The sequence below is a fragment of the Chelonoidis abingdonii genome, chromosome 1 (assembly GCF_003597395.2).
Source record: "Chelonoidis abingdonii isolate Lonesome George chromosome 1, CheloAbing_2.0, whole genome shotgun sequence".
In the NCBI taxonomy this organism is placed as follows: Eukaryota; Metazoa; Chordata; order Testudines; family Testudinidae; genus Chelonoidis; species Chelonoidis abingdonii.
Window position 1 is genome coordinate 330708346 of NC_133769.1, and position 14027 is coordinate 330722372.

At 41.2% G+C, this 14027-nt stretch overlaps 1 protein-coding gene across 8 annotated transcripts in view; it reads left to right on the plus strand.

The window, feature by feature from the left end:
• The window catches only part of SPATA13 (spermatogenesis associated 13), a 134048-nt gene that overhangs the window by 87893 nt on the left and 32128 nt on the right, over positions 1 to 14027 (plus strand). For 7 of the 8 annotated variants that reach the window (XM_032770971.2, XM_032770973.2, XM_032770974.2 and 4 more), the window contains 2 exons: positions 4522 to 4884; positions 8470 to 8614. In XM_032770971.2, the coding sequence (XP_032626862.1) occupies positions 4522 to 4884; positions 8470 to 8614 (508 nt within the window). The remainder of the gene's footprint in view (positions 1 to 4521; positions 4885 to 8469; positions 8615 to 14027) is intronic. The other variant, XM_032770979.2, reaches the window with a different exon arrangement.

Consider the following 14027-nt stretch of genomic DNA (forward strand, 5'->3'; position numbering starts at 1 on the left):
CTTGTTTACGCTGATACTAATACTTATAGCAGTAATAAGTCCACTTAAGTCAGTAGAGTTATACATTGGTTTGGTATTGGTAAGTGAGGTCCTAACTATGGAACTGCTATAGCTTGCCTCCTGTCTGTGAGATCAGCCAGCCCACAGACAAGAGGTTAACAGTGAGATATTACATAGTCATAGAAAGTAATGGCTCTGATTTAGCAACTGTTCAAGTAGGATGGTGCGTTTTTAGGAATGGTGTCATGGTGAAAAAAAATCAAAACTATGGAAATATAAAAATAAATAAATGGAGTGTTAAAAGTATTGTTTAATTCCTCAGACAACCTTTATTCTCCCACTTTAGTGCAAATAACTAGAGTTCTGCTTGAACAGTGATTGTTTGTTTTTTTTTATTATCCTTTACAGTGTTTGGAAGAATCCTGGAGAGTTGACAATGTAAAGAGAAATATAAGGCCCCAAAGAGTTTAATTTTAGATGTACGTGATGTGATGAGGGAAGGGAAGAGTGGACAGATTTGAATATAGTATTTGCTGTACAAGAACAAATCTTTCAGCCTTACTCTCTTAAAAATTTTCTTTTTAAGACATTTTGTTTTTAAACTTTGTGGGAAGGTGAAACTTCAGCACTCCAAGGAGTTAAGGTCTCCTTCAAGCTGTGCCTGCTTTGGGGATTTTCTGAAATTTCCCCAACATTAGCTTTCTCCACTGGTGCTAGCCATGAGCGGTAGTGTAGAGCGACTGCCAGTGTTCTTACCGTTATGTGATCTAGACCTGCTCTGAGCAAGGACCAAAGCCTTGAGCCTTCTCTACACTAGAAATATAAAACACTACTGATTCCCCATTGCTAGCATTAATAGAGCTGCTTTAGAACTAGACCAACAGTAGGATAATTTTGGAGACTCCGGTGTGGACCCAGCCTTAGTGAGACCTTTAATATTCCCCTGGAGTGTTGAAATTCATCCAAAGGTGGTGGTGGTTTAAGTTATACTGAAATGGTGCACAAGTGTGTGCTGGACTCACTGCACAGAGGTGATTTTCACCCTACGTGAAGTAGTATGCACATCTGTAGTGCTCTTTACAAATGCTGATGTTAGTAATGTGTGTGGATCTGATCTCACTTATACCAGTATAAAGCAGGAGTAACACCTGTGAAGTCAGTTGGGTTACACCAGTGTAAATGAGATCAGTACTGGGGCCCAATGGGCTGAGTCCTGTACATACTACACACATCTGAGTTATCCCACTGATGTCACAAGTCACACTCATACTTAAATGCTTGCAGGATTGGGGCTGCTTGCTAGATAATAAACCCTTTAATCCCACTGGTGATCAATTGCTTGTATGAGTTCTCTGACATCGGTGAGACTACTTAGCAAGTAACTGATCACCAGTGGGAGTGAGATTATGATTTTGGTTTTGGGAGGATTATGTTCTTTGTTGCATCAGTGCTTTATGTTATCAATTACATATCTAGGCCTAAAAATAGACATCCTTTAGCATCATGTATTGGAAAACAGAAATTAAGCACTACTATATGGATCTGCTACTGTACTTTAGGTGGAGTGCTGCAAATGGTGAACAGTCTGTCTGTTTGCACAGGTTTATTGCCCAAGATGGGAGTGTGAACAGCAGATTAGGAGATGATATGTGACGTGTCCTTTCCTTAGTCTAAAAGTACAAGGTCACGGAATGAATGCTTTGCCTTACTAGTTGCACTGTAAGTCTGTTCAGCTGTGTTTTTCTCTAAGGAAAAAAAAATAAAACAAAAATACAGAATGACTCGAGTCAACTCCCTGCTCTCTCAGTGTGTATGTGGAGCTCCATTACCCGTGTCAGACCCTAAGGTAGGTCTTTCTAGGATCTTATTTAAATCTGTGTTCTGCTGCTGCTATCAGAGGAGTAGTTTTTAAATGCCAGATCGTCAGCTGGTGCAAACTGACATAGCTCCATTGACTTCAGTGGAGCTAATCTTATTTACACCAGTTAGAGTACTGGCCATTAGCTAGGATCTATAGATTTGTTTAAGATCAGTTTTATTTGTTCTCTACAGAAGTTGCAATAGAATTCATAGTTTACCTATTTGCTCTATTTATTATAATAAATTTTATATTGTCAGTGGAATAATTTAGTGCAGAATGTTACCTGTATTGATTCCCCCCTCTTATTACAATAATCAGATTAAATATTTAGACTACAAGGAACAGTTCCTTCTAGTACCTAAAATTATTGCACACAATGATGCACTCAAAGGACCAACAAAAATTGGCTGCTTAATGGTGGTGGCCTTCCAAAAAGGTGGGCAGACACAGATTGTGCATGTTCTGTGAATATATAAAATTCCAGCAATAGAAAATGGCTGAAATGTGATGGTGCCCAGCTCTAATTGACAACCAAATATTATATCTTAAGTGCTTTCCTTGTTTGCTGAATATGTGTCATTTCTAATTTTTTTAACGTTAGCATAAATGTAATATGGCAGGCTGAAATATTTGTTGTTTAGAAGCACTGAGAAGATAGCACCTATTTTCTAAATTGTAATGCAAGCTATAATAAAAAATGGGCTGGAGGAAAGAGAGGAATGAAGGAATGAAGCGAAAGCAAACAGCACAAGCTTGTGGTATGTTTGAGTTATTACAACTGGGTCTGCTAGCTCAGCAGTGATTCATTATAGCCATTATAGCCTGTCTTTTTTTTTAAAGAGTTTTCTAATTCAGCTATTTGAAATCTCATCAGGCATCCATCCAAGTTGGTTGTCAGCCCAGGGACACTATTTTCCTTCTCTTTCTTTCTCTTTTGGTTCTCAGTCAAAATTGTTTAAAAAGTTAAGTTGTTTCTCTGCTACAGAGCATTATGTCATTTGTAGCAGATTCATAACTTTTCTGGTTCTCGTGTACTATTAAAGCTGCTTAAAAGAGTTTCTGTTCTGCATTTATCATGACACAAGGGACTGAAATCTCTGTTACAATCCATTGTCTCCGCCATGGGTCAAAGATGGTTTCATTGAAGCAGCCTTGATTGACCACACAAAGACCATAATATAGGGCCAAGTTATTCCCTTTGGTGTAAAAATCTGTGGACTGGGAAAATATACCTACAAAATTCTGTTGAATTGGAGGGGCTGCTGTTTTATCACTTGGTTCCCTTACTAAGACACAGAGGCCAAGGGAAAGAAGCTAAGGACACTGAACTGAATCCTGCAGTTCTCTAGAGCTGACATCCCTCTATGCACCTACCAAGCTTTCTTCCCACCCAGTATTGGTGGTGTGGCTGGTGGATGTGATGGCCTGCAGTTAGTTCTCTATTTTTGACTACCTGTATACGCATCTTGTGCTTGTCTTTGGAGGTGTCACAGAGCAGAACTTAATGCCAAAAAACTGCTACGTTAACCCACAAATGACTTTGCTATGTAAGCTAAGACCACTTCTACTAAGAGAAAAACACACAGACCACGTGCCCTACAAATTCTTCCACAGTTCACCACCCCAAATGCAGGCAAATTTTGCCCTGTGCTAAGCTGCAGCACAGAGGATGCCTGTGGCTGCGTAGTGTAGATGAGCAAGCAGCTGAGCAGCCTTTTCTCCTCCATTCAACTCCACATCCCTTTTCTATGCAATTCCCATGGTTTGCTCTCCTGCACACTGTTCTGAGGGCCCATAGTGTGCAACATCATTATTTTCAGTGGGTTGATCTTAGCAATTACATTTTATATAGATGTAAATTGTTCTAAATGGATAAATACATTATAAATCAGGCAACACAGTAAGAGTTCAGATTTCCCTTTCAAGAATCCACACTTAGTCACAATGAAACTGTCTGAAATTCACTGTTCATGAAAGTAATTAACAATCTGTATGTATAGCACCAGCAGATCTACAACACTTTTGAAAAGGGGGTAAGCATGGCTATCTTCATTTTAGAGACTGAGGCAGTAGATCCTATGACTTGTCCATTGTCACACACTAAGTCCCTTGTAGAGCTACAGAACTAAAGCTTAGTTCCCCTGATTCCCAGACTCAGTGCTCAGTCCACAACTACCCTTGTTAGCTGCCTGCAGGGTTACCTCTTTTCATTGTGAAAGGAAAATAGAGTAGAATAATACATTTCTGCTAAATGTTTGCATAAAGCTCTTCTTAAAAAGAGAATACTGTGTATCATATTTTCTGTGCAGACATTTTCAGGGTGTTTGTTCAGCAAATTCGGTATTTATGTCGGGATCTGTTGCCATTGGGAAGATAAAAATCCAATCATACTAATGTTGTTAGCAATGCTCATTTGCCTAATTCGTGCTTTTGATTATGGATCATTGTTAGCCATTACATACAGTGTAATATCTCTGTGGCAAAGTTTGGTATTTAATTTGTTCCTGAAGTGACAGTTTCCTTTATTATAATATGGTGTTGTTTATGGTACTGTAACACTTTTATCTCAAATTAAACCATATGCCATATGAAAAACATATTTTAAATCTTTCTGTATCTGAAACTGCTGTGGTTTATTTGACTTGTTCACCTTTAAAAAGGTTGTTATTGATGACCAGTGGAGGATGTCCCCATCCCAAGAGGAAGAAAGGACAGATGCACAAAAGTTCACTCCCAGAAGATGGGGCTCTGGAAAAAGATCTCGGCCAAGGCCACTCTCAGACTATGGTCAGTTGGCAATCAGGAGTTTTTCAATACCAGAAGATTCAGTTGCAGTGGAATCTCAGAAAACAGACTGTGTAGATGGTGAAAGTCAGCCTGGATTGGCTTCTGTGGGGTCTACGGCTCAAATCAGTACAGTAGGTCTGCAAAGAGGGCGAAAACGAAGACCCATCTCTGTAATAGGTGGGGTCACTTTCTATGGGAACAGCCAGACAGAAGAAATAGAAGATCTGCTGACACAAGTAAGATATAAGATGTGCTCTCTGCAAACTACAAAAGACTCTTCCACTTCCTTGCCTTTATCTTCAAACTAGAAAATAGAGTGGACATTTCCTTTCTTCTCTTTTTCCAAGCTGACATCACATACTTTGTTTTGCTTTCCTTGTCTCTAATTTTTTGTAAAAAACCCCATAACATAAGATATTGACTTTTGAATAATCTTGCTTGCATTGTAAACTAACCCTCTTTCTTTCTTGGGACGTTATTTCCAGTAGCAGTTTAAAAATGCTTATTTGTCTGTGATAAGGTCACATGTATTTTTTATTAGTCTACAACACACAGGATGTAGGATTCAAGTGAGAGGTGCATACAAATAATATTATAAATACAATAAATTATTCATAATCCTTTGAAACTGGTCCTCTTAAAAAGCTATGGGTATGAACTGCTTGGTATTAGCACACGTATAGTTAAATGGATAATCCATTCAAAAACATTATAGAACAGACCAGGATCCCAGACTGGATGTCTCAGGGATTTGCTAACATGAAATGGAGTCTTTCCATTGACTTTAATGGGCTGTGGCTCAGGTTCAATCTCTTTTGCTTAAATATGCTTATGAGCAGCAGCTAACCAAAATTGATATAAGTTGACAGCACTTGGGTAGCTTGTGAGAAATTAGTGGTCTCAGTCCAGTTTCTAATTGACAGGTATTCATACAGGAAAAACGTACACTACTTTACTTCTTGTGGAATTCTGCATGACTGTACAATGCAGAATTTTGCAGAAACTAACGTTGTGCGGGAAGAATTTTCTTTCCCTCTGCAAAATGGGCTGCAGTGCTGTTGGCTGCCACTAGGGGCCGCTGGACCCAGAAGAGCCCAGCTCGCACGTGAAGACACTACAGTGGGAGGGGGAGAGGGCTACTAGGTTCCTGACAGCTGTAGATCCCAGCATGTCCTGAGGGAAAGAGAGGGCGGTGCACAGGAAACTCCATGCAAGCCCGGGACTGATCATCAGGCTGTTCTCCTTCTGGATCCCTGGGCTTCGGAGGAGTGGAAGGGGGCAGAGAAATAGGAACTGGATTGTGATAGGGATTTCTTTAACTCTCTACTTCTGGGGGAATTTTTTTCTGTCTGTATTGTTACAGACATACTTGTAGACAGGTATTTTGAAATAAATTACCAAAATAATTGAAACTGGCATGATTATGTGGTGTTATTTTGACAAATAAAAATTGCAGAATTTCAGAATTTTATAATACTGTGTGCAGATTTTTTTTTTTTTTTTTTTTTGGCACAGAACTTTTTGGTGCAGAATGCCCCCAGGAGTAACTACTTGAACTGGAGCCTTCATTGGCTGTGCTAAGAGGTCAAGGAAAGAATAAATTTGGGAAATGAAAGCATGCCTCTCTTCCCTAGAGGTAGACTACAGAACTGAGTTGAGGCAGTGAAAAGAAGCCTGCTTAGTTGTACATGTTCTACAGATAGAAAGAGAACTTTGGTCTCAAGTCCTATCCACATTGCATTCTCTCTGTTAACATGTTCTCCATGTAACAAAAAAGTTTGAGAACCCCCTGGTTCAAGCAATTGCTAAATTGATTGAACACAGGAAAAAAAATATAGCATTTCCTTTAAAAGTACTTTGAAGTTGTTAAAGAGACCTGATTGCTCTTAGTCTTAATTGTCCTCATGAGACTCTACCTCATGCTGGGAAATTCAATGCAGTGTCATTAAAAGCAAAGCCCCCGCTGAAAATAAACAATGATCCCACTCCCTGAATAGGAATGCTAAAATAATGACAGGTTTTTCAGAGTTTCCTGTGAAAACTATTTTTTTAACATGGATATTCTAATGTAGTCAGTAATTCTTTCGCTGTGTAGTATAATACAGTTGTCCTTTACATTTTCCTGATCAAAAATAGCTGGATCCTCGAGGCTGCACTCTTTTCCAGCAAAATGGACTGAAATTAATGGAAGTTTTGTCTGTGTACAGACCAATGCTGCAGTCCCTAATAAAACATCTATATTGTTAGTTTAGTTAATTAAATACTTAACTTTGTGTTCATGTGAGCCCTTAGCATTATTATCAAATCTATGCCTTCATGAATTGTGAATAAATAAAAGCTGGTTTTCAAGAGGTGCTCTTTAATACTATTAGGGCTTTAAGTCCAACCTACCTTGAAACGTGTCCTGTATTTTTTGAGACTTACCTCAAGGGATTTCAGCAATATATTGTCATTTTTTAAAATACCAATCTTTGCTACAGGGTGCAACTTATTTAAAAATAAGCTCACCTGTTTCCCACTGAAAACAGATCAGTGCTTTCCTCTTGAAGAGCCAAAGAACAGAGTAGGTTTTTTTAATTGTAGCTCTGCTGCCACAAAGATGGGGTTAAACAAATATATTGTTTTTGGAGTTAAGACCAAAAATATGGGACAACTTCCAAGGTAGGCACATTTTTATGACCAATAACAATGGACATTTAGGTCTCAATCCTACTCCCACTGAAGTTCAGTGGCTGTTCTTCTGTTGCCTACAAGGGATCAGGATCAAGACTTTAATGATTAAATTATAATTGACCAGGAATAAATACATTAAAAGTAATTGGCATTGAGGATATTGGATATTGACAACTTCGTGTGGGGGAAATAGTACAAGCAATAGTAAATCAGTCATACCAGTGGGTCAACAAATAGTTCATAGAGAGGATCTGGTGTTTCTGTATACTTAACTTACAAGCCTAAGAGGAAAACAATTAAGAGACTAAGGCCATGTCTATACTAGTGAGTTTACAGCGGCACAGCTGTACTGATGCATCTGCACTTCTGTAAGATCGCTCGCGTAGCCGCTATACCGAATGGAGAGAGCTCACCAGTCAACATCATAAAACTACCTTTGTGAATGGCAGTAGCTATGTCGGTTGGCAGGAGAAGCTAAAAGGTGCCTAATTTACGTTAATGTAGACCCTTTTCAAACAGGACTACATTAATGTGATCTAGGTATCTTTTAGTTCATGTTAGCAGGGTCTACACAGGGCAGTGACAGTGCAACACTTCAGTTCACACCCCTGTAGTCCAGGGACCATGCAGACAAGCTCTAAGAAAAAAATCAGGTTTAAGAGTCTTTTTTTGGTTTAACTATAAAGTATGTTCCTCAGCAGCAGGATATTTCTCTCGAACAACATTCTGGGAAATTAATGTATCATTTCTATTCTTTCTTTCCTTTCAGTATTTCCATTCTCTTACATATTTACAGTTGGCTGACATTACAGTAAACTATTCTGAGCTGTTAGCTACTAGAGCATTTAGACATGGAATATTATGGAGTGAAGACTATAAAGCAGAATATACAGTGTCACTAAACATAACAGAAGGTTATGAAGTTTTTAATATAACAGAGAACCTTAATGCTGTAAGATATTTACCATAATATTGTGTATGGAATGTGATGCTCAATCAATTTAATGATTGCTTGAACTAGGGTTTCTTGGTGTCCATATAGTCAGCTTGAGAGTGTAAGGAAGCCCAGTTTCATACCTGTAGCTGTCTTTGGCTTCCTGGTAGCTTTTACTACTAATAATAATGGATTTTCTTTTTTCTCTCTGTAGCCAATAACACGGCCACCTGTTCCAGCCCACCAAGTTCCCCCATATAAAGCTGTTTCAGCCAGGTTCCGGCCCTTCACCTTTTCACAAAGCACCCCCATAGGCCTGGATCGAGTGGGACGGAGGCAGCAAATGAGAGCATCTAATGGTAAGTTTTACAGGTCTTTTTAAGGGGTTGCAAACCAAATGTGTTACAAAAATGGAGAGAATGGGCCAATTCATCAGTGCCTTGGATGGTGGGTGTAAACTACACATAGGATGTAAATGGTGAAGTAGCTTATGATGAAGCTGCTTTATTTTTATACCTTTCTCTTAGTGCTTGTCCTGCTGTGCTCATGTTACACTTGTGTTGCACACCCACTGAATGTTAAATTGATTCAAGTTGCTCCCCTTTATTATTTGAACTCATATTTCAATCCATGTACTCCCTACTGCTCTCTGAAGGCTTGCAGCATTAACTAAGTGCATGTCTATACTGAAGAAACACACCTCAGAGCACCACAAGTTTCAGTGCTGTAAAGTGCCAGTGTAGACAGTGCACGGAGCTATGCCCCTCGTGGAGGTAGGTTTTTTTATAGAGATATACACCTATCTATCTCAGAGAACTGGAAGGGACCCTGAAAGGTCATCGAGTCCAGCCCCCTGGCTTCACTAGCAGGACTAAGTACTGATTTTGCCCCAGATCCTTAAGTGCCCCCTCTCAAGGATTGAACTCACAACCCTGGGTTTAGCAGGCCAATGTGTAAACCACTGAGCTATCCATCCCCCCACAGCTATAGCTAGCGCTTTAATGTTGTTAGTGAAGACATACCCTTAAAGTGTGAATTTAAAGTCCATTAAAGCACACTAAGCCTTTGCGTGGAGGCTCTCATTCAGAAGTCAAGTGGCAACTGCTGAAAGAGAGTGTTCAGAGAGGGATTTCATGAACTTTAACTAAGGACTTTAAATTCACACCTTTAGTTAATTCAGATTAATTTCCAGTGTAGAAAAATTCTAAATCACCAAAGGATTTGTCCCAGAGATTTGTATGGGAGTTGTACCTGCTTGTCCCAAGAGTAAATGTAGCCCATGACATTTATCCAGTTTTATGTGAAATACAAATCCTTAGAAAGGACTGTAAAATCAAATGCCTTTTTGAAGCAGTGTCTTTTAATGTCCTTTTGATTTGCGTCTTACATTTATTCTCCAGTTCTACTTATCATTAGCACTTACTTGCCACATTATCTCATGCTGATAACAAGAACAATAGTATCATGTCATAAATCATTAATTGGCAGGAGGTTAAAAAGAAGCTTGGTCAATACCATCTGTCTTCTTTCAGATACTAGAGAACATCCTTTGAGCAATTTTACTCATTTTTCATTATCAAGGGCCTAAAAAGTCAAAGTGCATTCTTCACTTCAGGCCCCTTCACTTCAGTATTCTAAAGAATAGCTGCTGTAAAGCCATTTGCAACCTTCACTGTACTGCTCCATATATACATGGAGTAAGTACTGTTGAAATCAGGATCTACTGTGACTGAAGTGGAAGACTTATCAAACAGCACTTTCAGTATTTCTTTATTAAAAATTAAGAGCATTAATCAAATAACTTTTCAGGAGCCTGTATTTGTTGCAAATTCGTACCAGTTCCAAGTCGAATTTGTTAACTCGGTCATGCAACTTTATCTAAATTCCAGGGAAGGAAGACCCTTAATCCACAAATACATTATTTTAGCTATCAGAGTATTTACATACTGCATGCTAAAATCCACAGAAGACAATCACTGAGATGGAAAAGTAATAACACGTAAGTATTCAAGGTACCTTTAGCCTCCTGTAGTGTAATTTCACAGCTAGAAATGGGACCAGGCAGTTCTCCTCCGATCACTAGCAGGTGCTCCATGGACCACAATTTGGGAATTACTGGCTGTAGTATTGAGACTGTGTGTGTAGAAATATTACAATATTGGAGACAGTTCTAAGTGTAGAAGAATTTATAGTCCAACTGAAATGATTAAGTAGTACCTCTCTCCATGAGTAATCCCATTTATTCCAGTAGGACTTCTCACTGAGCAAAGTTTGCTTTCTGTTTCATCTTTGGAAAAATAGCATTGGTTAACAAACATAGCTACCTCAGATTAATTTCTTCTTTGTTATTTTAGCTTTAGTATATCCAAGGTTTCATAAATATAAATGTTTGAGGATAACAGATTATGAATGTAAGGATTTCTGTCATCTGGGAAAGGAGTGAAATCAAAGCAATGCTGGTTATACCTAGATATTACATTAGCAAACTAGTTATAACTACAAAAGTCATACGTGAATAGCTTTCTAAATCAAAGCCCTGATGGCAAGTGGGTGGAATATTAGGAGACAGCAAGAGCAATATAGCTATGTTTTCTTAGTTACAGGAAAATTTTATTTTGTGTTACCTAATATAAAATTATAGATATAGTCAGGGGTGAAAGTAATAATAAATTCTTACTGGTACAGGGGTGGTACTAGCCCACCAAAGGGGTAGGGCCTGGGGCGGAAGGGATGTGGGGCTGGAGGCTCCGCCTCCCCCAGCCAGCCTATCCGCGCTGCCTGGTCCCCACTACCTGGGGCTCTGGAAGAAATTTAAAAGGGCCTGGGGCTCTGGCTGCTGCTGCGGTAGTAAATCGCCAGCCCTGGGGCAGCTGCCCTTTCGCCCCCCTCTCGTCAGCGGCCTTGAGGGGAGGGTGGGGAAGGACAATGACGTTAATGTGCGGTGGCAGCACTTTAACATTGTTGCCCCTTTTGCCTTCCCTGTCAGTGGCCCTGCTGGTAGGTGGTCCCTACGGGCGGGGGGGAAGGGGCAGGGCAGCGCTTTAACGTGGGCTGCGTACCGGCCCGTACTGGCTCACTTCCAACCCTGGGCATAGTGTACACCCACTAAAAGCTGTTTTTTGGGTCTTTTGGGTCTTTGATATGCAAGCAGCACAAGTAGAGATGATGTTCTTGTTAGGGGTAGCAGGAACATGTTTGGTGGGAATTTAGATTCAATATTCAGAATTTCCCAACAAACTTGACTCTTATTTGATTTGGAGTTACAGTTAATGCTAGCTGGACATGAGAGGATTTAAATGACAATTCTCCCTCACCCACAGCCAATCAGAGCTTCATAGTGGGGTCGGCTACTGTGCAGGAAAAAGATGGAAAGTAAAGGAAAATAAGGTTCTGTCGGGGCCATACCACAGATATTGGGAAATGGTCTGGCAATGGTTGCAGGGAGTTTTTTAAGTAGTTCCAGTGAATAATGGAAGGTCACATAGTTAATTTGCCATTTTTTTAATGTATTCTGATCTTTTCCCTTTTCCGGCTTCAGGGTCCGGGAACCCACCTTGGGAGGGTTTTGGCTTCACGGTTAGGAAAAGGTCTTGGCTGATGGGGAGAACGGATTCTCTGCTTGCCTGCTGCACATTCTTCTCCACTTCCTCATCCACAAAATCCTCTTTCCTGTTGTGTGAGACTCCCCCCTTGCAGGTGTTCACAGACAGTGGTAGGGTAGTGGTAGGGTCCCCCCCTAGAATGCCATGCAGCTGATCATAGAAGCGGCAGGTATGGGGCTCTGACCTGGAGCAACCATTTGCCTTCTTCGTCTTTTGATAGGCTTGCCTGAGCTCCTTAACTTTCACGCGGCACTGCTGTGTGTCCCTGTTGTAGCCTCTCTCCACCATGCCCTGTGCGATTTTGGCATATATGTTAGCATTTCTTCTTTTTGATCGGAGTTCTGCCTGCATAGATTCTTCTTCCCATACAGCAATCAGATCCAGTGTCTCCCATTCACTCCATGCTGGAGCTTGTTCGCGATTCTGGGACTGCTTGGTCACCTGTGCTGCTGAGCTCGCCATGCTGACCAAACAGGAAATGAAATTCAGAAATTCCCAGGGCTTTTCCTGTGTCCCTGGCTAGTGCATCGGAGTTCAAGGTGCTGTCCAGAGCGATCACATTGGAGCACTCTGGGATAGCTCCCCGAGACCAATACCGTCAAATTGCATCTGCACTACCCCAAATTCGACCCAGCAAGGTCAATCTTAGCACTACTCCCCTTGTCGGAGAGGAGTACAGCAGTTGATTTTAAGAGCCCTTTAGGTCGACGGAACAGTATTGATTGTGTAGATGCATTGCTTATAAAATTGACCTAATGCAGCTGAATTTGACCTAACCTCATAGTGTAGACAAGGCTCTGAAGCAGACCTGTGGATATGAGAAATCCTACCCTGGAAAAACCTGATTCTGAGGCCCAAAGCCTAAGATTAGGTTTTCATTTTTATATTGAAGCAACAACTTCTGGGCAGTATTGATGTTTCTTCTTCCTTTCTGGAAAGAAGGAGCTGTGTAAACTGTACGGTTGTTACAACTTGAAAAGAGGTTGAATGTGGCTGGACCTATGTTCATCACAGGGCCGATGCAACCATTTAGGCTACCTAGGCAGTCACTTAGGGCACTAGGATTTGTGGGGGCAGCATTTTCTTTGGCAGTGACCGCGGCTGCCGGATCTTCGGCTGCCCCGGTCACCGCTGGCATTTAGGCGGAGGGAGCTGGGGCAAGGGAGTGCGGGGAGGACCGCCTGCAGCAAGTGGGGGTTGGGGGACACACAGGGGAACTCCCCGTCCCAGCTCACTCCTGCCCTGCCTCCACCCTGAACATCTTGATTGGCACTGCAAGCCTGGGAGGTGGGAGAAGTGAAGCAGCGGCAGTGTGCTCGGGGAGGAGGCAGGGCAGGGTGAGCTGGGGTGCGGGGGGGTGGGGGCGCCTCAGGGCAGAGAGGGGGAGCTGCCACAGAGGGGCGGGGGGCCTCGGGGACAATGGAGGGCGCAAGGTGGAAGTTTCGCCTAGGGCATGAAACATCCTTGCTTCGGCCCTGGTTCAGCATGTTCGTGTACATGGCCTCGAACCCTGCAAGCCCTGCTGAAGTGCTGGTGCAGAGTTGTGTTCTCATTGTGAGGAATGCCTCTTTTTGTGTCTGAATTTATTTATGAATGCAGTTGATGTCATTTAGATTTCTACACATCTGACTGTGTCCTCAGTTATTTGTGCTTCCTCATTCCCTTTCTTTCCCCCTTCCCCCAGTCCTCTTGGCCCACAATAACTCATGTGATATTTTGGCTGCTTTGCTTAGCACGAGGCCAGGACCACGAGGACATACAAAACTTTTTGGGGCAAACGCTGGTGCCATTGAAATCAATGAGAGTTCACTATTGACTTCACACAGGCCAAGGCCAGGTGATATTAGACAGCTACCATAATTAACAAACAGATATTTGTTGGTCCCTTGAGTTGCCTCTGAAAAGAGTTTTCAATGTAGTGAGATCTAACCATCTTAACTTAATTTTTTTGTCCCTGTTTTATGCTATTCCTTTTTCATCTGCCTACTCACATTCTCAGAGGTGTGATAGAGTAATTCAAAGGGGTGAATCTGTTTTATGTTATAGTTCTTAGGATTTTGTCTGGACAGCACTTGTTCAGTGTGTATTCTTCAGTCGTTGATGCAGATCCCCGGGTTGGGGGCTTAAGCAAAGGAATTTTCTATGGATGACACATTTTTTAGTTGTTTAC